The sequence below is a fragment of the Oncorhynchus kisutch genome, linkage group LG18 (genome assembly GCF_002021735.2).
Source record: "Oncorhynchus kisutch isolate 150728-3 linkage group LG18, Okis_V2, whole genome shotgun sequence".
Lineage (NCBI taxonomy): Eukaryota > Metazoa > Chordata > Actinopteri > Salmoniformes > Salmonidae > Oncorhynchus > Oncorhynchus kisutch.
In genome coordinates, this window is record NC_034191.2 from 56,861,903 (window position 1) to 56,885,930 (window position 24,028).

At 43.8% G+C, this 24,028-nt stretch overlaps 1 protein-coding gene across 2 annotated transcripts in view; it reads left to right on the top strand.

Moving 5' to 3' along the window:
* LOC109908734 (zinc finger E-box-binding homeobox 1) overlaps positions 1-9,881 on the top strand; it is a 65,350-nt gene extending 55,469 nt beyond the window's left edge. For both annotated transcript variants that reach the window (XM_020507393.2, XM_031796349.1), the window contains exons 8-9: positions 5,828-6,008; positions 6,800-9,881. In XM_020507393.2, the coding sequence (XP_020362982.1) occupies positions 5,828-6,008; positions 6,800-7,779 (1,161 nt within the window). In that variant the 3' untranslated portion in view covers positions 7,780-9,881. The remainder of the gene's footprint in view (positions 1-5,827; positions 6,009-6,799) is intronic.
* The last annotated feature ends 14,147 nt before the right edge of the window (positions 9,882-24,028 follow it).

Here is a 24,028-nt window from a genome sequence, read left to right on the forward strand (position 1 = left end):
AATTGGGTTTCGAGCTATAGTATACTGCCAACACATTTATTGCGGCTCATGATATGTGAATGTTCAAAATGTGTCATACTGTTTAAAAAATGTCTAACATGCAGCTATACAACAGAGGAAAAATCCTGGATGCGTTATATACCGAAAGTGCCATTATGAATTCTGCCAAAAAACTCTCATGCAGTAGTATTAGAAGTAAGAGCCAGGCCACTTAATGATCCATAAGGATGGATAGAAGAGCCATCACTCCCCGAGCACTGAGCTGCTGCTGTCACCGAGCCAGAAGACATGAGGCAGCACTTACTGTAGAGACCTATTGATTGGTAGGGATCTGTTTAAAGGCCTCTGCCTCCTGTCTCAACCATTGATTTTTGTTGTTGTTGTATTATGCTTTCCTGTTAAGTGGACTGGCATAGAGCATGCCTTGTTAAAAGCCCTCGCTGTACATATAGGTATTATATATCAGTTCCTTAACGATGCTGATGCTACCGTGCTGTACTTCCTCTCTCTCTCAGTGTCTCAGTGTTGAATACTCAGTTGTAGTATGCGTCCGGAAGGGCACCATGTTCTCTATATTAGGGTTCTGACGACACCTGACGAGTTTGGTCTGTTTCGTGCTGTCATTGTTGCCATGGAAAAATGATTATGACACTGGTACCATCCCGGCTCTACCTTTTGTGGTGCACTACTTTTGACCAGAGGTCACTATGGGCCATGGTCAAAAGGAGTGCACTATAAAGGGAACCGGGTACCATTTGGGACACACCCATATGCAACCTACACCCAGGAAGGGATGGGCGCAGTAAAGGGTGTTTGAGTTTTTTTTTACTCACCATTGATGAGTCATGATGATGGGGATGACTGGTTTTCAGGGTCAACACCAAGGTGGGATGATTTCATCGTGATGGTCTGAAGTGTTACTAGCTGTTTGGTTCTGATGAGGTTATGGTACCTGAGAGCTATAGAAAGAAGGTGGTATTAGTCAGCCTACAGCATCACTTCATGACATGCCGTAGCGCTCACGTCTGTAGCCATGAAGTGCATTGAAAGGCTGCTCATGGCTCACATCAACACCGTTATCCCAGAAACCTTAGACCCACTCCCAATTTGCATACCGCCCCAACAGTTCCACACATGATGCAATCTCTATTGCACTCCGCACTGCCCTTTCCCACCTGGATAAAAGGAACACCTATGTGAGAATGCTATTCATTGACTACAGCTCAGCCTTCACCACCACAGTGCCCTCAAAACTCATCAATAAGCTAAGGACCCTGGGACTAAACACCTCCCTCTGCAACTGGATCCTGGACTTCCTGACAGGCAGCCCCCAGGTGGTAAGGGTAGGCAACAACACATCCGCCACGCTGATCCTCAACACAAGGGCCCCTCAGAGGTGCGTGCTCAGCCCCCTCCTGTACTCCCTGTTCACTCATGACTGCATGGCCAGGCACGACTCCAAAACCATCATTAAGTTTGCTGATGACACAACAGTGGTAGGCCTGATCACCGACAACGACGAGACAGCCTACAGGGAAGAGGTAAGAGACCTGGGCGTGTGGTGCCAGGACAACAACCTCTCCCTCGACGTGATCAAGACAAAGGAGATGATTGTGGACTACAGGACGGGGCTGCAGTGGAGCCGGTTGAGAGCTTCAAGTTCCTTGGACACGACAAAACCTATTCTTCCTCAGGAGACTGAAAAGATTTGGCATGATTCCTCAGGTCCTCAAAAGGTTCTACAGCTGCACCATCACTGCCTGGTATGGCAACTGCTCGGACTCCGAGCGCAAGGCACTACAGAGGGTAGTGCGAACGGCCCAGTACATCACTGGTGCCAAGCTCCCTGCCATCCAGGACCTCTATACCAGGCGGTGTCAGGGGAAGGCCCTAAAAATTGTCAACGACTCCAGCCACCATAGTCATAGACTGTTCTCTCTGCTACCGCAAGTCATGCGGTATCGGAGCGCCAAGTCTAGATCCAAGAGGCTTCTAAACAGCTTCTACCCCCAAGCCATAAGACTCCTGAACACCATCAAATGACTACCCAAACTATTTGCATTGCCCCCCCCCCCTCTTTTAAACCACTGCTACTCTCTGTTGTTATCATCTATGCAGTCACTTTAATAACTCTACCCACATGTACATATTGCCTCAACTAACCGGTGCCCCCGCACATTGACTCTGTACCAGTACCCCCCCTGTATATAGTCTCGCTATTGTTATTTTACTGCTGCTCTTTAAATACTTTTATTTGTTATTCTTATCCGTATTTTTTTTTTACTGCATTGTTGGTAAGGGGCTCGTAAGTAAGCATTTCACTGTAAGGTCTACTACACCTGTTGTATTCAGCATTTCACTGTAAGGTCTACTACACCTGTTGTATTCAGCATTTCACTGTAAGGTCTACTACACCTGTTGTATTCAGCATTTCACTGTAAGGTCTACTACACCTGTTGTATTCAGCATTTCACTGTAAGGTCTACTACACCTGTTGTATTCAGCATTTCACTGTAAGGTCTACTACACCTGTTGTATTCAGCATTTCACTGTAAGGTCTACTACACCTGTTGTATTCAGCATTTCACTGTAAGGTCTACTACACCTGTTGTATTCAGTATTTCACTGTAAGGTCTACTACACCTGTTGTATTCAGCATTTCACTGTAAGGTCTACTACACCTGTTGTATTCAGCATTTCACTGTAAGGTCTACTACACCTGTTGTATTCAGCATTTCACTGTAAGGTCTACTACACCTGTTGTATTCAGCATTTCACTGTAAGGTCTACTACACCTGTTGTATTCAGCATTTCACTGTAAGGTCTACTACACCTGTTGTATTCAGCATTTCACTGTAAGGTCTACTACACCTGTTGTATTCAGCATTTCACTGTAAGGTCTACTACACCTGTTGTATTCAGCATTTCACTGTAAGGTCTACTACACCTGTTGTATTCAGCATTTCACTGTAAGGTCTACACCTGTTGTATTCAGCATTTCACTGTAAGGTCTACTACACCTGTTGTATTCAGCATTTCACTGTAAGGTCTACTACACCTGTTGTATTCAGCATTTCACTGTAAGGTCTACTACACCTGTTGTATTCAGCATTTCACTGTAAGGTCTACACCTGTTGTATTCAGCATTTCACTGTAAGGTCTACTACACCTGTTGTATTCAGCATTTCACTGTAAGGTCTACACCTGTTGTATTCAGCATTTCACTGTAAGGTCTACTACACCTGTTGTATTCAGCATTTCACTGTAAGGTCTACTACACCTGTTGTATTCAGCATTTCACTGTAAGGTCTACTACACCTGTTGTATTCAGCATTTCACTGTAAGGTCTACTACACCTGTTGTATTCATCATTTCACTGTAAGGTCTACTACACCTGTTGTATTCAGCATTTCACTGTAAGGTCTACTACACCTGTTGTATTCAGCATTTCACTGTAAGGTCTACTACACCTTTTGTATTCAGCATTTCACTGTAAGGTCTACTACACCTGTTGTATTCAGCATTTCACTGTAAGGTCTACTACACCTGTTGTATTCAGCATTTCACTGTAAGGTCTACTACACCTGTTGTATTCAGCATTTCACTGTAAGGTCTACTACACCTGTTGTATTCAGCATTTCACTGTAAGGTCTACTACACCTGTTGTATTCAGCATTTCACTGTAAGGTCTACTACACCTGTTGTATTCAGCATTTCACTGTAAGGTCTACTACACCTGTTGTATTCAGCATTTCACTGCAAGGTCTACTACACCTGTTGTATTCAGCATTTCACTGTAAGGTCTACTACACCTGTTGTATTCAGCATTTCACTGTAAGGTCTACACCTGTTGTATTCAGCATTTCACTGTAAGGTCTACTACACCTGTTGTATTCAGCATTTCACTGTAAGGTCTACTACACCTGTTGTATTCAGCATTTCACTGTAAGGTCTACTACACCTGTTGTATTCAGCATTTCACTGTAAGGTCTACACCTGTTGTATTCAGCATTTCACTGTAAGGTCTACACCTGTTGTATTCAGCATTTCACTGTAAGGTCTACTACACCTGTTGTATTCAGCATTTCACTGTAAGGTCTACACCTGTTGTATTCAGCATTTCACTGTAAGGTCTACTACACCTGTTGTATTCAGCATTTCACTGTAAGGTCTACTACACCTGTTGTATTCAGCATTTCACTGTAAGGTCTACTACACCTGTTGTATTCAGCATTTCACTGTAAGGTCTACACCTGTTGTATTCAGCATTTCACTGTAAGGTCTACTACACCTATTCTATTCAGCATTTCACTGTAAGGTCTACTACACCTGTTGTATTCAGCATTTCACTGTAAGGTCTACACCTGTTGTATTCAGCATTTCACTGTAAGGTCTACTACACCTGTTGTATTCAGCATTTCACTGTAAGGTCTACACCTGTTGTATTCAGCATTTCACTGTAAGGTCTACTACACCTATTCTATTCAGCATTTCACTGTAAGGTCTACTACACCTGTTGTATTCAGCATTTCACTGTAAGGTCTACACCTGTTGTATTCAGCATTTCACTGTAAGGTCTACTACACCTGTTGTATTCAGCATTTCACTGTAAGGTCTACTACACCTATTCTATTCAGCATTTCACTGTAAGGTCTACTACACCTGTTGTATTCAGCATTTCACTGTAAGGTCTACACCTGTTGTATTCAGCATTTCACTGTAAGGTCTACTACACCTATTCTATTCAGCATTTCACTGTAAGGTCTACTACACCTGTTGTATTCAGCATTTCACTGTAAGGTCTACTACACCTATTCTATTCAGCATTTCACTGTAAGGTCTACTACACCTGTTGTATTCAGCATTTCACTGTAAGGTCTACTACACCTGTTGTATTCAGCATTTCACTGTAAGGTCTACTACACCTGTTGTATTCAGCATTTCACTGTAAGGTCTACTACACCTGTTGTATTCAGCATTTCACTGTAAGGTCTACTACACCTGTTGTATTCAGCATTTCACTGTAAGGTCTACTACACCTGTTGTATTCAGCATTTCACTGTAAGGTCTACTACACCTGTTGTATTCAGCATTTCACTGTAAGGTCTACTACACCTGTTGTATTCAGTATTTCACTGTAAGGTCTACTACACCTGTTGTATTCAGCATTTCACTGTAAGGTCTACTACACCTGTTGTATTCAGCATTTCACTGTAAGGTCTACTACACCTGTTGTATTCAGCATTTCACTGTAAGGTCTACTACACCTATTCTATTCAGCATTTCACTGTAAGGTCTACTACACCTGTTGTATTCAGCATTTCACTGTAAGGTCTACTACACCTGTTGTATTCAGCATTTCACTGTAAGGTCTACTACACCTGTTGTATTCAGCATTTCGCTGTAAGGTCTACTACACCTGTTGTATTCGGCGCATGTGACTAATAACATTTGATTTGATTTGTTTTCCTTGAGAAACAGAATGACCAAAAAACCAAAAAAACACCTCCACCAAATCACTTCCATCTCTAAATTGCCTGTATTATTGTCTTGCACAGAATGACACTTCTCCTGGCCTCTCTATAACTGTATTACTGTACTAATACACCTGCATGTTTAGGGTTTTAGGCTGGGTTTCTGTACAGCACTTTGAGATATCAGCTGATGTACGAAGGGCTTTATAAATACATTTGATTTGATTTGATACTCCTGTTACAATTCCAAACTTAAAAACAGTAAACATTATATTACATATATCCACACATATTAGATCTGACATCATACATTATAAATGAGATGTTCTCATGTATTGATATCTGTTGTTCAGGAGGAGCGTCAGGACACCAGCTCAGAGGGCGTGTCCACCATGGAAGAGCTGAACGACTCAGACTCCGCCCCTTCCAGGAAGAAAATGAGGAAAACGGAGAGTGGGATGTACGCCTGCGACCTGTGTGACAAGATCTTCCAGAAGAGCAGTTCTCTGCTCCGACATAAATACGAACACACAGGTACATCAGGGACGAGGTCGACCTGGGTCATGTTCTTTAGGGTGCAACATGCAGCGAATCGCTTTGCAACTGAACAATAAAAGGCTCACATAGTACCTCCCCGTTTTCAACAGTTTTCTTCCATTTCATACCTGCTGAACATCAGCCTCACTGCACCTCCCCAGAGAGACCTCAGGAAAACACGAGGCGAAGTGAAACTGAAGGGGGAAATTTCAGAAATCACACACTGACTGCAATGTTGTTATACCAGTGTATATTGCAGAAGGGCGGTGGACACCACCATCCCAGCAGCTATTACCCAATAAACACACACGCACTCCAACAGAACTCCCCCTGCCAACCACATTAACCTTCCGGTATGAAATGTTGAAGGGATGTTGCATCAGAGCTCTGTTAGTAATTTTCAATGAGAACATGGGTAGTGTTGTGGCCAAGCACAGGTCAACCCACTCTGAGGCTGTCTTTATGACTTTGATACCAGTTTTTCCATCCAAATTCACGTTGTCCTGTTTTTTTGTTGCATTGTTTGCCATATTTACCATGGATACGTGATGATAAATAATATGGGTTTCACCGACTTTTGGCGCAATAATAAAAACCATTTCACAAGCACAACAGTCTGGGGAATTACAACAGTTTGACCTGTATTTTTCAAGGAGGGTGCAACCCCTGTTACAAGCCCATACGGTGTTACTGTGTGATTTCACTCAACAATAGTCCTGAGCCTGAATGTTTTATCACTCTGTTTCAGATACATTTTTATTGAATGTTTATTTTCTCCCCTGCTACAGGCAAGCGACCCCACGAGTGCGGTATCTGCAGGAAGGCCTTCAAACACAAGCACCACTTGATAGAACACATGCGTCTCCACTCTGGGGAGAAACCCTACCAGTGCGACAAGTGTGGCAAGCGCTTCTCTCACTCGGGCTCCTACTCCCAGCACATGAACCACCGCTACTCCTATTGCAAGAAAGAGGCGCTGGAAGGAAGTCAAGGAGGTATAGGGGAGGAGGTGCTGGAGGAGGAGATGGAGAGCCCTGTGGGGTTGGCCCTGGGCCTCGGAGGGGAGCAGCAGGAGCAGTCAGACAGCAGGCCCACCTCCTCCCACCTGGACTCTGACGAGCGAGGGAGCAGCACCAGGGAGGACGAGGAGGAGAGCGAGGAGGAGGGGGAGGAGGAGGACATGGAGACAGCGGCAGGGGAGGAGGTGGAGGGGGATCCGGACAGAGTTCTGGATATGGATGATATACAGGTGGTGCGGATAGGAGACGAGGGAGGGGACGAGGAGGAAGAGGCGGAGGGGGAGAAGGAAGAAGACACTGGTCGAGAGGAGGGAGAGAGTGAGGAAGAGCAGGGAGTGGAGAGAGTAGTGGTCGGGGGTGAAGGAGAAGAAGAAGAGGAGGGGGTAGTGGGGGTTGAAGTAAAGGAGGAGCAGGAGGAAGTAGAGGTTACAGGGAAAAAAGCAGACACGAGGCAAGAGGAGGTACAGGAGAACAGGGAGAAAGAGGAGGTACAGGAGAACAGGGAGAAAGAGGAGGAACATGGAGGTGAGAAGGAACAGGCTGAGGAGCAGGTGGAGGAGGAGCTGTCTGAGAAGGAAGAGACAATGGACACAGAGAAAGGATTGACCTCGGAGGACAAGGAAGAGTCAGGGTCGAGGGCGGCGGAGGAAAGTGAGGTCATGAAAGAGAATAAAGGTGAAACAAACAGGAACACTGTTTCAGAAGACAAGAACCAGACACCGACAGGAGAGAAAGGAGATCCGAATTAAAACAGGGAGGAACCAGACCCGTGCTTCTTCCTTAATGAAATGGAAGGATCCTTTTTCCCCATGACATTGGGGGAAAGGATAGAGAGCTAAAGTTTGGATTGCTCTGACGGACGCTGCATTTCAGTTCACTACTGTGTATGAATCCAGGTGTGCCTGAAAAAATACTAGTGGCTTTTTCCACAGAAGGAGAAACATTTTCAGTGTTAGAAAATGTATTTGTAAAAAACTAAAACACAAAGTTTAACAACAAAAAATGCATTATACGGACTTTGGAAGCTAGAGCCGACACGTTTTAGATAATGTTTTATTACTAAATCAACCTTGGGTCATTTCTTTTTATCAGTGTTACTAATTTTATCCCTCATATTTTAACCTTTAAAAACCTGTACAGTTAGGAGAGATTTCTATATCTTTTTATTGCCAATGAACAAAAAAAAAAAAAACAGTATTTTATTAAGTTGGAGGAAAAAAGATCCTGTGCACTACAAGTGGCTTGGTTTACTTATGGCACTAACAATGGTGCTGTCTACCCTTCAGTGTTATGGCACTAGACTTACAGTATACATCATCAGCATGTTAGCTGGTGATGTTCGCATACCTTTTGTTGTCCATGGATTGTGAGCCTTAAAGAAGAAAACGATTGTGAGATGAGTTCATCCATGATGATTTTCCAGTAGTTGATTACCTTATAGATGAAAGAAGACGACAAGGGGAGTAATCGAAGGAGTCTGCATTGACACATTGCTCTAAAATGTTCTGTTCGTTCGTTTGTTCATTTCATCAATCTGTTGTCATCATCAGTGTTACATGTACAGAATCAGATCAAGCAGAATAAGAAAGAAGAACGATCGTGAGATCATTTGCCCCCTGAATCCTATTCCCACTCCCAGCCTTATGCAAAACAAGAAGACATGACGTGGATCAAAAGTGCCATTGAATACTGCTGTTTTTCCTTAGCAGCTGTTGTCAGGTTGTGGTCGAGGCCCAGATTTGATAGCAGCTCAAACATGTCAACTCTTTCAGCCGATATCCTGTTGATTTTGGCTCACTACCACTAGTCCTGATGTTGTAGATTATAGCTTTACCATGAATTATAATTTAGACATGAATTACATATTTGAGATTTAAAAAAAAAGATCTGCCTCTTTTATAATCAGAGCAATCAAAGACTAAAAGGACTTACAATGCACATGTTTTAACGGAACGATGAAACATGATTATGAAATATTTCCTGCCTTGAAATGTATAATTCCCCCCCAGTCCAGTCCCAGTGCACTTGTTTAACACTTGTGAAACGCTCGCGCTCTCTTCAGGTAACAAAAGTAGGCAAATATGATCCCATAATGGTTATTCAGACAATATTTTTTACCTGTCAGTATTATTTTGTTGTTTTGTTGTTGGATTGTTTTGTATGTTCATGTTCAAATGTGTGTACTGTATGTTTTCAGAAAAGGCAGTATTTTTCCCATTCCCAATGATATGGGTTATCTGTTTAGTTCTAGAAACATTTTATATTTATGTGTTATTTTTTTTATTTTATATTTCTTTATGGTTATTTATTACACAATGTAGTGTACAATACTGTAGTTTGTATTAATACAATAATATATTTTAGTATGAAAATCATTTCAAATGTAAGCTGACTACAACAAAGGTGGGAAAAAAAAAAAAAAACTGTCATTTTGAAGTATGTTTTAGAACGAAAATACATCTGAAGTTGTCAACACACCCCACAAGCCTGAAATTGGAATTGGTTCCCTTTCTAAATCCATTCATTTTCATGTTAGTTTTGACCTTTTGCCCCACTTTAATATGAAGCTACTGAAACTTTTTGAGAACTAACTGTATGTCTAATAGCATGAGTGTGCTGTTGTATTGAAGGATGACCCTTAACCATGAACCTGTCCTTTTTGCCAAGCCAAAATAATATTGACATTTTGTTGTGTTTTATTTGTGCCAATTTGTTACTTTGTATGTATACTACGTCAAGGCCACGACCTCTTTTCTATGTACTTGTTTTAATCCATGATCATTTTTATAGTGATAGTTTTTGTTTGTTTTTTCTATGACTCCCCATCTCACAATAAAATACATCAACTACATCCCTCTGGTTTGATCATCTGTTTGTTCATGTATTTGCTTGTGTAATAAACCTTTAGGCCAGTACTATATCCCATCGTGCTTGGAGACAATGCGGCTGTTTAAAGTTCGCGGAGATCGAATTTCAGGTAAACACTGCAGATGTCTGCTCAATTGGAAATTACCTTTAAATGTCAAATGCACTATAGTGCGGTTTCGGATTGAATCCAGCCCTTAGGGACATATGCAGAATTGACCGTGAATGCAGTCTCCACAAACGGGGGAACAACGCCTTTACATTTCAATCGAGCACTATAACGCGGATCTTCCTCAATACTTCTTGCGATACGGGTTGAATCCAGCTCCTAATGAAACTCGGCGCCTGGAGAGATCAGTCAGGATTCCCTTCTGGGGTGTATTCAGTGAGATGAAACATTCCGACCGTTGCAAGCAGATAGAAATGTAATGAATAGAGCTAACATGATCCCCCTATTTACCTGACATGAATGTTCTAAACAATACATTTCTATCTGAACATTGTGTTACGATGTGTGACATTACACCCTGCTGAACAGAGCCCATACCAGCCCAACCCAAGGTCATTTATATTGATCCCGATCAGGTTTCCTTCAGGGAGAGGGAGGGTCCACCCTTAACATGAATTAGTAATGCTATGGACCCAAAATCTATAGTCCGACGAGGAGCTGAACATGATACAATACTCTAACATGTCTGTTACTGTTACTCTTCTCTACCTCGGGACTGGAGAAGGGATACTTTCTGAAAGGATTTTGGTGATTTGGTCCATGTCTAGATCCTCTACATCTTTCTCTATGGTAAAAATTGAGAGCAGGTGTGGGTGTGTTTGTGTGGGAGGGGATTCAACAATTCGCCAAGCCTCTCTTTGTCTAGGTTGGTTGATAGTGGGTATGATGAATGTGGAAAAGAGAATGTGTGTGTGTATGTGTGTGTGTCAGAGAAAGTAATCTGTCATATTTGGCAGTGTTGATTGTGTTGAGTAGGTGGGGGAGGGAGGTGGAAGGAGTGATAATGTCTAATAGTACCACACCACCATAACATTATATACTAACCCTCACGATTTCACATGTGAAATTTTCACGTTCTGTGAAAAAAGAATTGACTCGAAATTCCGCACAAAATAAATATTTGAAACCATGTTTTTGGAACACAGATTTGATGACGTTTCAAATGAAGTTTCACCTGGATTTTCACGTGATCGCCTAACCTTTTACAAGTGGATTCTAATTTTCACACACAATTTCACAGATGATGCCTTGCAAACAAAATTGAGACGTTAGGACACACACGCAAACAGTGTGTTTTCAGCGTACATATATTTTTGGGGGTAATTTTACCCCTTTTTCATGACATACAATTGGTAGCTACAGTTTTGTCCCATCGCTGCATCTCCCATAAGGACTCAGGAGAGGGCCGAGAGAGCCACGTGTCCTCCGAAATACGACCCTGCCACTGCACGCTTCACTCAGAAGCCAGCCGCACCAATGTGTCAAAGGAAACACCGTACAACTGGCGACCGAAGTCAGCGTGCAGACGCCCGGCCCGCCTCAGGAGTCACTAGAGAGCGATGCGACAAGGAAATCCCGGCCGGCCAAACTCTCCCCTATCCCGGACGACGCTGGGCCAATTGTGCAAAGCCTCATGGCTCTCCTAGACACAGCTGGCTGTGACACAGCCCGGGATCGAATCCAGGTCTGTACTAACACCTCAAGCCCTGTGATACAGTGCCTTAGGCTGCTGCACCACTCAGTAGGCTATTTTTGACACACATTAACATACATGATTACATTGTGTATGTTTATTTATACAGTAATTATTATTCAACGTGTCCTCACCCAGTTTAATCATTGGCATGTGATACAAAACAAGGCAACGTTCTGACCTTAGTTCTTTTGTTATGTCTTTGTTTTAGTATGGTCAGGGAGTGAGTTGGGGTGGGTATTCTATGTTCTTTTTTATATGTTGTGGTTATGTGTTTGGCCTGGTATGGTTCTCAATCAGAGGCAGGTGTCGTTCGTTGTCTCTGATTGAGAATCATACTTACTCATTTTTCCGTGTCAGTGTTTGTTCCACACGGGACTGTTTCGTTCGTTCCGTTTATTCACGTTGTTATTTTGTATTTTAGTGTTCAGGCAAATAAACATCATGAACACATACCACGCTGCGCATTGGTCCGATACTTCTTACTCCTCCTCAGACGAGGAGGACGACGATCGATCGTTACAGAATCACCCACCAACCAAGGACCAAGCAGCGTGGTATCGGGCAGCAGCGATTGGACGGAGATGGACCCTGGGCACAGGCTGGGGAATATCGCCGCCCCAGGGAAGAGCTGGAGGTAGCCAAATCAGAGTGGCGGCATTTTGAGGAGTTTTGTGCAGGCTCGGTTCTCGAGACCTCCAGTGCGCCTCCACGGTCCGGTCCATCCGGTGGCAGCCCCACGCACCAGGCTGTCTCTCAGTCTCCTTCCTCCAGGTGCTCCCGTCTGTCCAGTGCTGCCAGAGTCTTCCTCCTGTTCAGCGCTGCCAGTCTTCCTCCTGTCCAGCGCTGTCAGAGTCTCCCTTCTGTCCTGAGCTGCCAGAGCCCCCTTTCTGTCAGGAGCTGCCGGAGCCGCGGAGCCGACATTGGTAGGCTACATTTCAAGCTGGCGCAGTGGTTAAGGGCGCTGTACTGCAGCGCCAGCTGTGCCATCAGAGTCCCTGGGTTCGCGCCCAGGCTCTGTAGTAACCGGCCGCGACCGGGAGGTCCGTGGGGCGATGCACAATTGGTCCAGCGTCGCCCGGGTTAGGGAGGGCTTGGTCGGTAGGGGTGTCCTTGTCTCGCGCACCAGCGACTCCTGTGGCGGGCTGGCACAGTGTGCGCTAACCAAGGCGGCCAGGTGCACGGTGCTTCCTCCGGCTGGCTTCCGGGTTGGATACACGCTGTGTTAAGAAGCAGTGCGGCTTGGTTGGTTGGGTTGTGTATCGGCGGTTGGGTTGTATATCATAGAAATCAAAGCTATTTCCATGTGAAATGTGTATGGGATTTGCTCCATTGGTTTTGTTGGTAGGCCTACATTACGCTCTAATAGCCTATTGACTACTGTGTAAAACTGTGTTCACTGTTAACGCACTGTTAACGCACGGCGGAAGTTGCACACAATTGCACAACATTCAAGTTTCTGCTTACTAGATCTAAAAAAAGAACATTGGTTCACGACATTTTAATCTTCCTGCTACACCACCATGTCTGTGTCAATGACTGATTTCACCTGTATTCCTGCACCAATCACATTTTCACATGTGAAACAGCCCAACAAAAAGTCACAAAATCTTGTCAATTGTTCACATGTGAAACCGTACCGAATGTTAAAATGTTTTAAACTGTATGAGATTTTTTTGTTCACATGTTAACACCACCTTTTCACGTGAGGAGAATAAGGTTTTGTTATGTGAATTGCTGATGTGAAAATCTAATTTGCACTTTCACGTAGAAATCTCGTGGAATTTCTTTTTCACATTTGGAAAACTTTCACATGTGAAAATCTCATTTGCACTCTCACACGTGAACAATTGTCACAGTGGAATTGCATTTGGATGTGAAAAAAAGTCGAAATGATCACTTTGCTTTTACATAAAATCACATGATCACATGAGATCACATGTGAAACACGTGTTATAAGGTGAAATTCATAGGTTTTTTTCTGTAAGGGAACATATTATCACATCAAACTGCCTTCAGTAATTTAGACCATTTTGAATCAGTTTTATGATTTTGATATCAATAGCAAACATAAAATGTAAGCCAGTAAAATCACAAGGTATCAGATCAGGCTGTGCCGGGCCATTTCATAAAAGGATTTCAGTCTGAGACTTACCAAGCTCAGGTATTGCCATAGGTCCAGTTCTGCTGGGCTCAAAGAAAATTTCATTTAAGAGCTATGACTGCATCCCAAATGGCCCCCTATCCCCTACATAGATCCCTAAACACGTAGTGCACTATATAAGGAAACTGCTAAGAGGATATGGTGTGCTAAGGGCAGTAATGGAGCAAAATCCTGATGAACTATCATAGCTGCTGAGTTTCTGACTTGGAGCCAAACCCAGGCTGAGTGTCAGACTTGGAGCCAAACCCAGACTGAGTCTCTGACATGGAGCCAAACCCAAGGTCCAGGGTCCCAGGGGAAATTTAAAGAGAAGCCAAAAGGAGAGAAAAAATGGTGCTTAGGAAATAGCACAAAAATATTATGTCCATTTACTCAACCACTACATACCAGAATGTACGGTATACAATGCCATGTGTGTGAGTGTGTGTGTGTCTGTGCGTGAGTTTAATCATAGTAAGTGCCACTGCTATAAGACGGACAGATTGTTGATAGAAAATGAACATTTAAACTGTTGAAAAGGAATCAGCACAGTCAGACTACTATCTCACTGGCTTGGACTAAAGGTTGTATCCACTCCCTTCTCTACAATGTGGTCTGTCACATGTGTAATAAATTATAATGTACATTTACATGTACAGTGCCTTCAGAAAGTATTCACACTCCTTGATTTGTTCCACAAAACAAAGACAATTAAATCCATTTGAATCTCACTATTTATAGTGGGATTCAAATGGATTTAATTGTCTTTGTTTTTTGTCTATGATCTACACAAAATACTCTGTAATTTCAAAGTGTGGGGAAATTGTAACATTTGTAAAAAATACAAATAAAAAGTCACTAAGAGCTTTTCCACACCTGGTACAACATTTCCCATTATTATTTTCATTCTTCAAGCTCTGTCAAATTGCTTGTTGATCATTGCTTGAATACCATTTTCAGGTCTTGCCATAGATGTTCAAGAAGACTTAAGTCAAAACTGTAACCCGGCCACTCAGGAGCATTAACTGTCTTCTTGGTAAGCAACTCTAGTGTTTATTTTGCCTAGTGTTTTAGGTTATTGTCCTGCTGAAAGGTGAATGAATCTCTCAGTGTCTGGTGTAAAGCAGACTGAACAAGGTTTTCCTCTAGGATTTTGCCCAAGCTTAGCCCCAATCCATTTATTTTTTATCCTAAAAATCTCCCCAGCACCCATAACATGATTCAGCCACCACTATGCTTGAAAATATGGAGAGTGGTACTCAGTAATGTGTTGAATTGGATTTGCCCCAAACATAATACTTTGCTGCTCTAGAGGAGATCTGCATGGAGGAATGGGCCAAAATACCTGCAACAGTGTATGAAAACCTTGTGAAGACTGACAGAAAACGTTTGCCCTCTGTCATTGCCAACAAAGGGTATGTAACAAAGTATTGAGATAAACTTTTGTTATTGACCAAATACTTATTTTCCACCATAATTTGCAAATAAATTCATTAAAAATCCTACAATGTGATTTTCTGGATTTTTTTTCTCATTTTGTCTGTCATAGTTGAAGTGTACCTATGATGAAAATTACAGGCCTCTCTCATATTTTTAAGTGGGAGAACTTGCACAATTGGTGGCTGACTAAATACTTTTTTGCCCCACTGTAACCTAGCCGACAAGAACCGACATAAACAATCAATAAACACACACACTAACATGTGGGAAACAGAGGGTTAAATAATGAACATGTAATTGGGGAATTGAAACCAGCTGTGTAGAAAACAAAGACAAATACTTACTGTTCAAGACATTTCAGCTTTTCATTTTTTATTAATTTGTAAACATTTTTGACATTGGGGTATTGTGACATAAAATGTCTATTTAATCCATATTAAATTCAGGCTGTAACACAACAAAATGTGGAAAAAGACATGGAGTGTGAATACTTTCTGAAGGCACTGTATGCACACAAGTCATATTTGTTTCATCATAGCGGTCGTTGTCTCATCAGAGGTGGCTATTTGAAAAGTCTCTCTCTCTCTCTCTATCCCCTCTCTCTCTCTCTATCCCCTCTCTCTCTCTCTCTCTCTCTCTCTCTCTCTCTCTCTCTCTCTCCATCTCTCTCTCTCTCTCTCTCTCTCTCTATCCCCTCTCTCTCTCTCTCTCTATCCCCTCTCTCTCTCTCTCTATCCCCTCTCTCTCTCTCTCTATCCCCTCTCTCTCTCTCTCTCTATCCCCTCTCTCTATCTCTCTCTCCCCTCTCTCTCTCTCTCTCTCTCTATCCGCTCTCTCTCTCTGAGTTTGATAAGATCTGGTGAAATCTAGCAAAATGTAATTTATGCAGGGTTGTAGAAGGCTTTCTGCCCATGCTTGCCATTGCTCAGAGGCAATATTCCTTTTATTATAGACCACATTCCTTTATCTCTGCTACTTGCTAGCTAAGACATTTAAACAGCTACTGCCTCTCTTGCTCACCCACTCTTTGGTAGAATGTATGAGAACAAGAGAAATTCAGTAATTGTATGTTTCTCTGTCTGTTTGGTGAGTGCCTATAGTTTGCCAACACGCCTGTATAGAATAATTTATAATAGCCTTTATTGCACTTGAGAGGACTTTGGCTTGCGCGTATGCAAAAGCCACTGGCAATAGACCACGGTGCACATGCATAGGATAAAGCACACCCAATACATGGGAACTCCAGGGGTAGCATACAGACCAGACCGTCCTCCATACTCCGGGTCTGATAAATGATGCAGTGAGTTTGGAGAGCTGTACAGTGACACAACACATCCTCTCTGCTCAGCTCGCACCGTCACTCTACTCATCCATTACACTTACACTCTTCAAACGTGCTCCATCCATTTCGGGGCTCCAAACCAGAACTGGCATTTCACCACTTCCCCTGCAGTTACCAGTCAGGGACTTTTAAACTGTTAGATAAACATTACAATTAACCACAACCACCCTGACTGACCTAGTGGTGTGGGGCCTCCAGAGTCCATCCAGCCCACCCAGCTCTCCTCTCTCTACAGTGTGTGTGTGTGCCTGTTTGTATGTGTCTGTCTGGCTCCAGGTGTGTGTTTGCTAGGACTAGGACAACACAGCAGAGCGCTCAATCATGACTGGAATAACAAGGCACTGCAGCTCCGTAGAATTCAATTAAATGTTCTGCCCCTTTAATGGGTTTACCGCCCACCCACAAACACACACACACACAACCATGGATTGCATCTGTCCTTTACTTGACATCACTTATTCTTCATAACACCATCCTCTGTTTAACCTATTGTGTTTTTCACCTCCAACCCCCTCCTCTTCCCTCTCCTCCTCCTCTCCCTCCTTCCCCATCCCCTTCTTCCCTCTACACCCTTCCCCCTCCTCTCCCTCCCTCCCTTCCTCCTCCCCTCTCCTCCCCTCCTCCTCCCTCTCCTCCTCCTCCTCAGGGATGCTAAGACCTTAGCATGTCATCTCTGTCCCTCCCAGCTTATTGGTGTGCTGTAGGTCAGGGGATAATACCATAAAAGGGCATGGCATGACAGCTATGTTCACTCCCACAATACCTCACTAACCCTCCTGTCCTCTGTTCAAATTGGATCCTATTCACTATAAAGTGCACTTCTGTTGACCAGGGTCCATAGGGCTCTGGTCAAAGGAAATGCAATATATGGAATAGGGTGCGATTTGAGACAAAGCCTGATAACCTTGTTGACAACCGCCTGGTTATGTACTCACTGGACCAATAGGCCTGGAATGACACCAGATAATTGTCCTATTTTAACAGGGTCTGATAAGGCACAGCAGTGAGAACCAATCTGTAAGGTAGTGTAGCCCTATCCCTAGCCCTAAACCTAGATTCATGTCCACATCCCGGTTCAACCCTAACCATAGCCTCAACCCTAGCCCTTACCCTTTGACCCCCTGTAGAATAAGCTCTTTGTAGTCATGTATGACAGCATCAGACCCTTTAATGCAATGGTACTCATTGCACGGCCCAAACCCTTCATTTGCGGCTCGCAGCGATTTTCAGATTTTCCATTCTTAATATTTAATAATAATAATAATAATGATACAATTTCAATTCAATGTGTTTAATAATGCAGGCCTGGGTTACTTCATTGAATATATATATTATTCCCTGGACGGCAGATAGATGGCAGCATAGTGCAGCTGATGAACAGAAAGGCTGAAATAAAACGTTTTGCCGAAATAGAACGCAACTGCTCAGCTACAGTGACCGACACATCTCAGTTTGCTACTAGCTAATTTTGCAGTCTGGTAGACTGGTAGATGTATTGTTAAAAATAAACATAAATATTATTGACAATGAAAATGAGGGGAAGAGCTGGAGAACAACGTGACAGCTATGAACGAACAACCACCGGAGAACCAGGAAAATCAGGAAGATGGAGGCGGGGAAATGCTGCTAGCTAACGTAGCTGACATGGCTAAGAGAAGTATACGGTAGATTCAAGAAGAACACAGAAAGTTCCAAGAGAAATGGACAGACAATTATTTTTTTTATACTGCATGATTGGACTAGCCCCATTTGTCTTATTTGCCAGAAGGCAGTCAATTGTTTTAATCGAGCCAATTTAGAGCGACATTTCCAGTCACGCCATCCCCACTTTGACGAAACATATCCGCACAAAGCTACCTCAGAAATAAGTAAATAGCGCAACTCAATGGACAGCGTAAAGGACAACAACAAATGATGGACAGATCTATCACTATTGCAGAGAAAACGACAGAGGCAACATATGAGATTGCTTGGATACTCGAGAGAAACAGATGCGGAGATTGTAAAATAACGTTTTTTTGGCCTCAGCTGAAATATTGTATGCTGATTTCTCAAACAAGGAAGCTATTTTAAAGCAAATTAAGGGACTGCAACTCTCAGACTCGACCATAACAAGACACATATAAGACATCGACGAGGACATCGGTAAGCAATTCCTTACTGATATACAGTGGGGAGAACAAGTATTTGATACACTGCCAATTTTGCAGGTTTTCCTATGTACAAAGCATGTAGAGGTCTGTAATTTGTATCATAGGTACACTTCAACTGTGAGAGACAGAAACTAAAACAAAAATCCAGAAAATCACATTGTATGATTTTTAAGTAATTAATTAGCATTTTATTGCATGACATAAGTATTTGATACATCAGAAAAGCATAACTTAATATTTGGTAGAGAAACCTTTGTTTGCAATTACAGAGATCATACGTTTCCTGTAGTTCTTGACCAGGTTTGCACACACTGCAGCAGGGATTTTGGCCCACTCCTCCATACAGACCTTCTCCAGATCCTTCAGGTTTCGGGGCTGTCGCTGGGAAATACGGACTTTCAGCTCCCTCCAAAGATTTTCTATTGGGTTCAGGTCTGGAGACTGGCTGGGCCACTCCAGGACCTTGAGATGCTTCTTACGGAGCCACTCCTTAGTTGCCCTGGCTGTGTGTTTTGGGTCGTTGTCATGCCGGAAGACCCAGCCATGACCCATCTTCAATGCTCTTATTAAGGGAAGGAGGTTGTTGGCCAAGATCTTGCGATACATGGCCCCATCCATCCCCCCCTCAATGCGGTGCAGTCGTCCTGTCCCCTTTGCAGAAAAGCATCCCCAAATAATGATGTTTCCACCTCCATGCTTCACGGTTGGGATGGTGTTCTTGGGGTTGTCCTCATCCTTCTTCTTCCTCCAAACACGGCTAGTGGAGTTTAGACCAAAAAGCTCTATTTTTGTCTCATCAGACCACATGACCTTCTCCCATTCCTCCTCTGGTTCATCCAGATGGTCATTGGCAAACTTCAGACGGGCCTGGACATGTGCTGGCTTGAGCAGAGGGACCTTGCGTGCGCTGCAGGATTTTAATCCATGACGGCGTAGTGTGTTACTAATGGTTTTCTTTGAGACTGTGGTCCCAGCTCTCTTCAGGTCATTGACCAGGTCCTGCCGTGTAGATCTGGGCTGATCCCTCACCTTCCTCATGATCATTGATGCCCCACGAGGGGGAGATCTTGCATGGAGCCCCAAACCGAGGGTGATTGACTGTCATCTTGACCTTCTTCCATTTCCTAGTAATTGCACCAACAGTTGTTGCCTTCTCCCCAAGCTGCTTGCCTATTGTCCTGTAGCCCATCCCAGCCTTGTGCAGGTCTACAATTTTATCCCTGATGTCCTTACACAGCTCTCTGGTCTTGGCCATTGTGGAGAGGTTGGAGTCTGTTTGATTGAGTGTTTGGACAGGTGTCTTTTATACAGGTAATGAGTGGAGAACAGGAGGGCTTCTTAAAGAAAAACTAACAGGTCTGTGAGAGCCAGAATTATTACTGGTTTGTAGGTGATCAAATACTTATGTCATGCAAAAAAATGTAAATTAATTACTTAAAAATCATCAAATGTGATTTTCTGGATTTTCTGGATTCCGAGGCTCACAGGTGAAATGTGCCTATGATAAAAATGACAGACCTCTACATGCTTTGTAAGTAGGAAAACCTGCAAAATCGGCAGTGTATCAAATACTTGTTCTCCCCACTGTATCTGTGGCTTAGTGCTTTAGTATTGCGCCTGACGAAAGCCCTGGTGTAAGTGACATTGCCCAATTATGTGTTTGGGTCTTCTTCCCTCAAAACGAGTCGTTCAGAGAGGAACTTTTATGTTTACTGCCCCTTCAGAGACCAACACGAGGAGAGGATATTCTGAAAGCCCTTGTTACATTTTTTGCTGATGATAATATTGACTGGTCAAATCTGGCATCTGTGCGCACTGATGGCGCCCCAAACATCCGAGGGAAGGAGAAGGGACTCCTAGGCCTGATAAGAAAGAGAGGATATTCCCGAATTTGCTATGTTTCATTGTATCATTCATCAGGAAGCACTTGTGGCTAAATGTTGTGGTCCTGCTTTGCTGCAGTAGGGACTGGAGCACTTCACAAAATAGATGGCATCATGAGGTAGGAACATTATGTGGATATATTGATGCAACATATCAAGACATCAGTCAGGAAGTGAAAGCTTGTTCGCAAATGGGTCTTCCAAATGAACAATGACCCCAAGCATACTTCCAAAGTTGTGGCAAAATGGCTTAAGGACAACAAAGTGATGCTATTGGAGTGGCCATCACAAAGCCCTGACCTCAATCCTATAGAAAATCTGTGGGCAGAACTGAAAAGGTATGTGTGAGCAAGGAGGCCTACAAACCTGACTCAGTTACACCAGCTCTGTCAGGAGGAATGGGACAAAATTCACCCAACTTATTGTGGGAAGCTTGTGGAAGGCTACCGAAAGCGCTTGACCCAAGTTAAACAATTTAAAAGCAATGCTACCAAATACTAATTGAGTGTATGCAAACTTCTGACCCATTGGGAATGTGATGAAAGAAATAAAAGCTGAAATAAATCCTTCTCTCTACTATTATTCTGACATTTCACATTCATAAAATAAAGTGGTGATTCTAACTGATCTAAGACTTGGAATTTTTAACAGGATTAAAGGTCAGGAATTGTATAAAAAAAAGAAGAAAAAAAAGAAGATTTTAAATGTATTTGGCTAAGGTGTATGTAAACTTCTGACTTCAACTGTACATATGAGTTGAGTAATGCAAGATATGTAAACATGATTAAAGTGGCATTATTAAAGTGACTAGTGATCAATTTATTAAAGTGGCCAATGATTTCAAGTCTGTATGTAGGCAGCAGCCTCTCTGTGTTAGTGACGGCTGTTTAACAGTCTGATGTCTTTGAGATAGCCTCTATTTTTCAGTCTCTCAGTCCCAGCTTTGATGCACCTGTACTGACCTCGCCTTCTGGACCCTCTGGAGAGCCCTGCTGTTGTGGGCAGTGCCGTTTCCCTACCAGGCAGTGATACAGGCCGACAGGATGCTCTCAATTGTGCATCTGTAAAGGTTTGTAAGGGTTGTAGGTGACAAGACAAATTTCTTCAGCCTCCTGAGGTTGAAGAGGCGCTGTTGTGCCTTCTTCACCACACTGTCTGTGTGGGTGGACCATTTCAGTTTGTCTGTAATGTGTACACCGAGGACCTTAAAACTTTCCACATTCTCCACTGCTGTCCCGTCAATGTGGATAGGGTGCTCCCTCTGCTGTTTCCTGAAGTCCACGATCATCTCCTTTGTTTTGTTGACGTTGAGTGAGAGGTTGTTTTCCTGACACCACACTCTGAGTGCCCTCACCTTCTCCCTATAGGCTGTGTCGTCATTGGTGATGATCAAGCCTACTACTGTTGTGTCGTCTGCAAACTTGATGATTGAGTTGGAGGCGTGCATTGCCACGCAGTCATGGGTGAACAGGTAGGCCAGTAGGGGGCTGAGCACGCACCCTTGTGTGGCCCCAGTGTTGAGGATCAGTGAAGTGGAGATGTTGTTTCCTACCTTCACCATTTGGGGGTGGCTTGTCAGGAACTCCAGGAGTCATTTGCCCAGGGCAGGGTTGAGACCCAGAGCCTCAAGCTTAATGATGACCTTGGAGGGTACTATGGTATTGAATGTTGAGCTGTAGTCAATGAACAACATTCTTACATAGGTATTCCTCTTGTCCAGATGGGATAGGGCAGTGTGATTGCATCATCTGTGGACCTATTGGGGCAGTATGCAAATTGAAGTGGGTCTAGGGTGGTAGGTAAGCTGGAGGTGAAATGATCCTTGACTAGTCTCTCAAAGCATTTCATGATGACAGAAGTGAGTGCTACGGGGCGATAGTCATTTAGTTCAGTTACCTTTGCCTTCTTGGGTACAGGAACAATGGTGGCCATCTTGTAGCATGTGGGGACAGCAGACTGGGATAGGGAGAGATTGAATATGTCCGTTAACACACCAGCCAGCTGGTCTGCGCATCCTCTGAGGACGTGGCTAGGGATGCCGTCTGGGCCGGCAGCCTTGTGAGGGTTAACATGTTTAAATGTCTTACTCACGTCGGCCACAGAGAAGGAGAGGGAGAGCCCGCAGTCCTTGGTAGCGGGACGCGTTGGTGGCACTGTATTATCCTCAAAGCGGGGAAAGAAGGTGTTTAGTTTGTCTGAAAGTAAGACGTCGGTGTCCGTGACGTTGCTGTCTTTCTTTTGGTAGTCCGTGATTTCCTGCAGACCCTGCCACATACGTCTTGTGTCTGAGCCTTTTGAATTGCGACTATACCGACATTTCGCTTGTTTGATTGACTTGTGGAGGGAATAACTACACTGTTTGTATTCGGCCATATTCCCAGTCATCTTTCCATGGTTAAATGCGGTGGTTTGTGCTTTCAGTTTTGCGCGAATGCCGCCATCTATCCACTGTTTCTGGTTAGGGTAGGTTTTAACAGTCACAGTGGGTACAACATCTCCAATGCACTTCCTTATAAACTGGAGTACAAGGAGTTTTTCAACTTCATTGAGAACCTTTCAGGTGCCAGTGTCATCTCTGACCCCAGTCATCACTGCCCTCTGTAGTGGATAGTGGAGCTTCAGGCAAATGACACATTGCAAGGTAAAATATCAGGTGTTACCCATTTCTGGAGCCTTGTGTCAGACACAGAGTATCCACTTCTGAAGTAGTGTGTGCAAAAGGTGACATCACTCCTCAGCCGGCTCGTCGTCCCCCACGCATCAGCCGGCTCCCATGCCTCGGCTGGCCCGTAAGGCTCGCCCAGGTGAGACTCCGGCTGCCGCCCTTAGAGAGGGGGTACTGTCACGCAAGCTCCTGCTCCCCCTCTCTGGTGCTCGAGGGCGCTAGGCTGTCCATCATTATACACACCTGTCACCGTCATTACGCGCATCAGCGCTTCATTGGACTCACCTGGACTCCTTCACTTCTTTTGATTGCCCCCTCTATATCTGTTTGTTCCTCAGTTTGATCCCTGTGTCAGCATTAATGTTGTTGTTTTTTAAAATGATTAAAAAAAAATGATTTGACCCCTTTTTCTTGGTATCCAATTGGTAGTAGTTACTGTCTTGTCTCGTCGCTGTAACTCCTGTACGGAGAGGCGAAGGTCGAGAACCATGCGTCCTCCAAAACAAAAGCCAACAAAGCCGCACTGCTTCTTGACACAACGCACATCCAACCCGGAAGCCAGACGCACCAATGTGTCGGAGGAAACACCATACACCTAGCAACCTGGTCAGAGTGCACTGCGCTCAGGCCGCCACAGGAGTCACTAGTGCGCAATGAGACAAGGATATCACTGCTGGCCAAACCCTCCCTAACCCAGACGACGCTGGGCCAATTGTGCGTCGCCCCATGAGCCTCCCGGTCGCGGCCGGCTGCTGCAGAGCCTGGGCTCAAACCCAGAATCTCTGCTGGCACAGCTAGCACTGC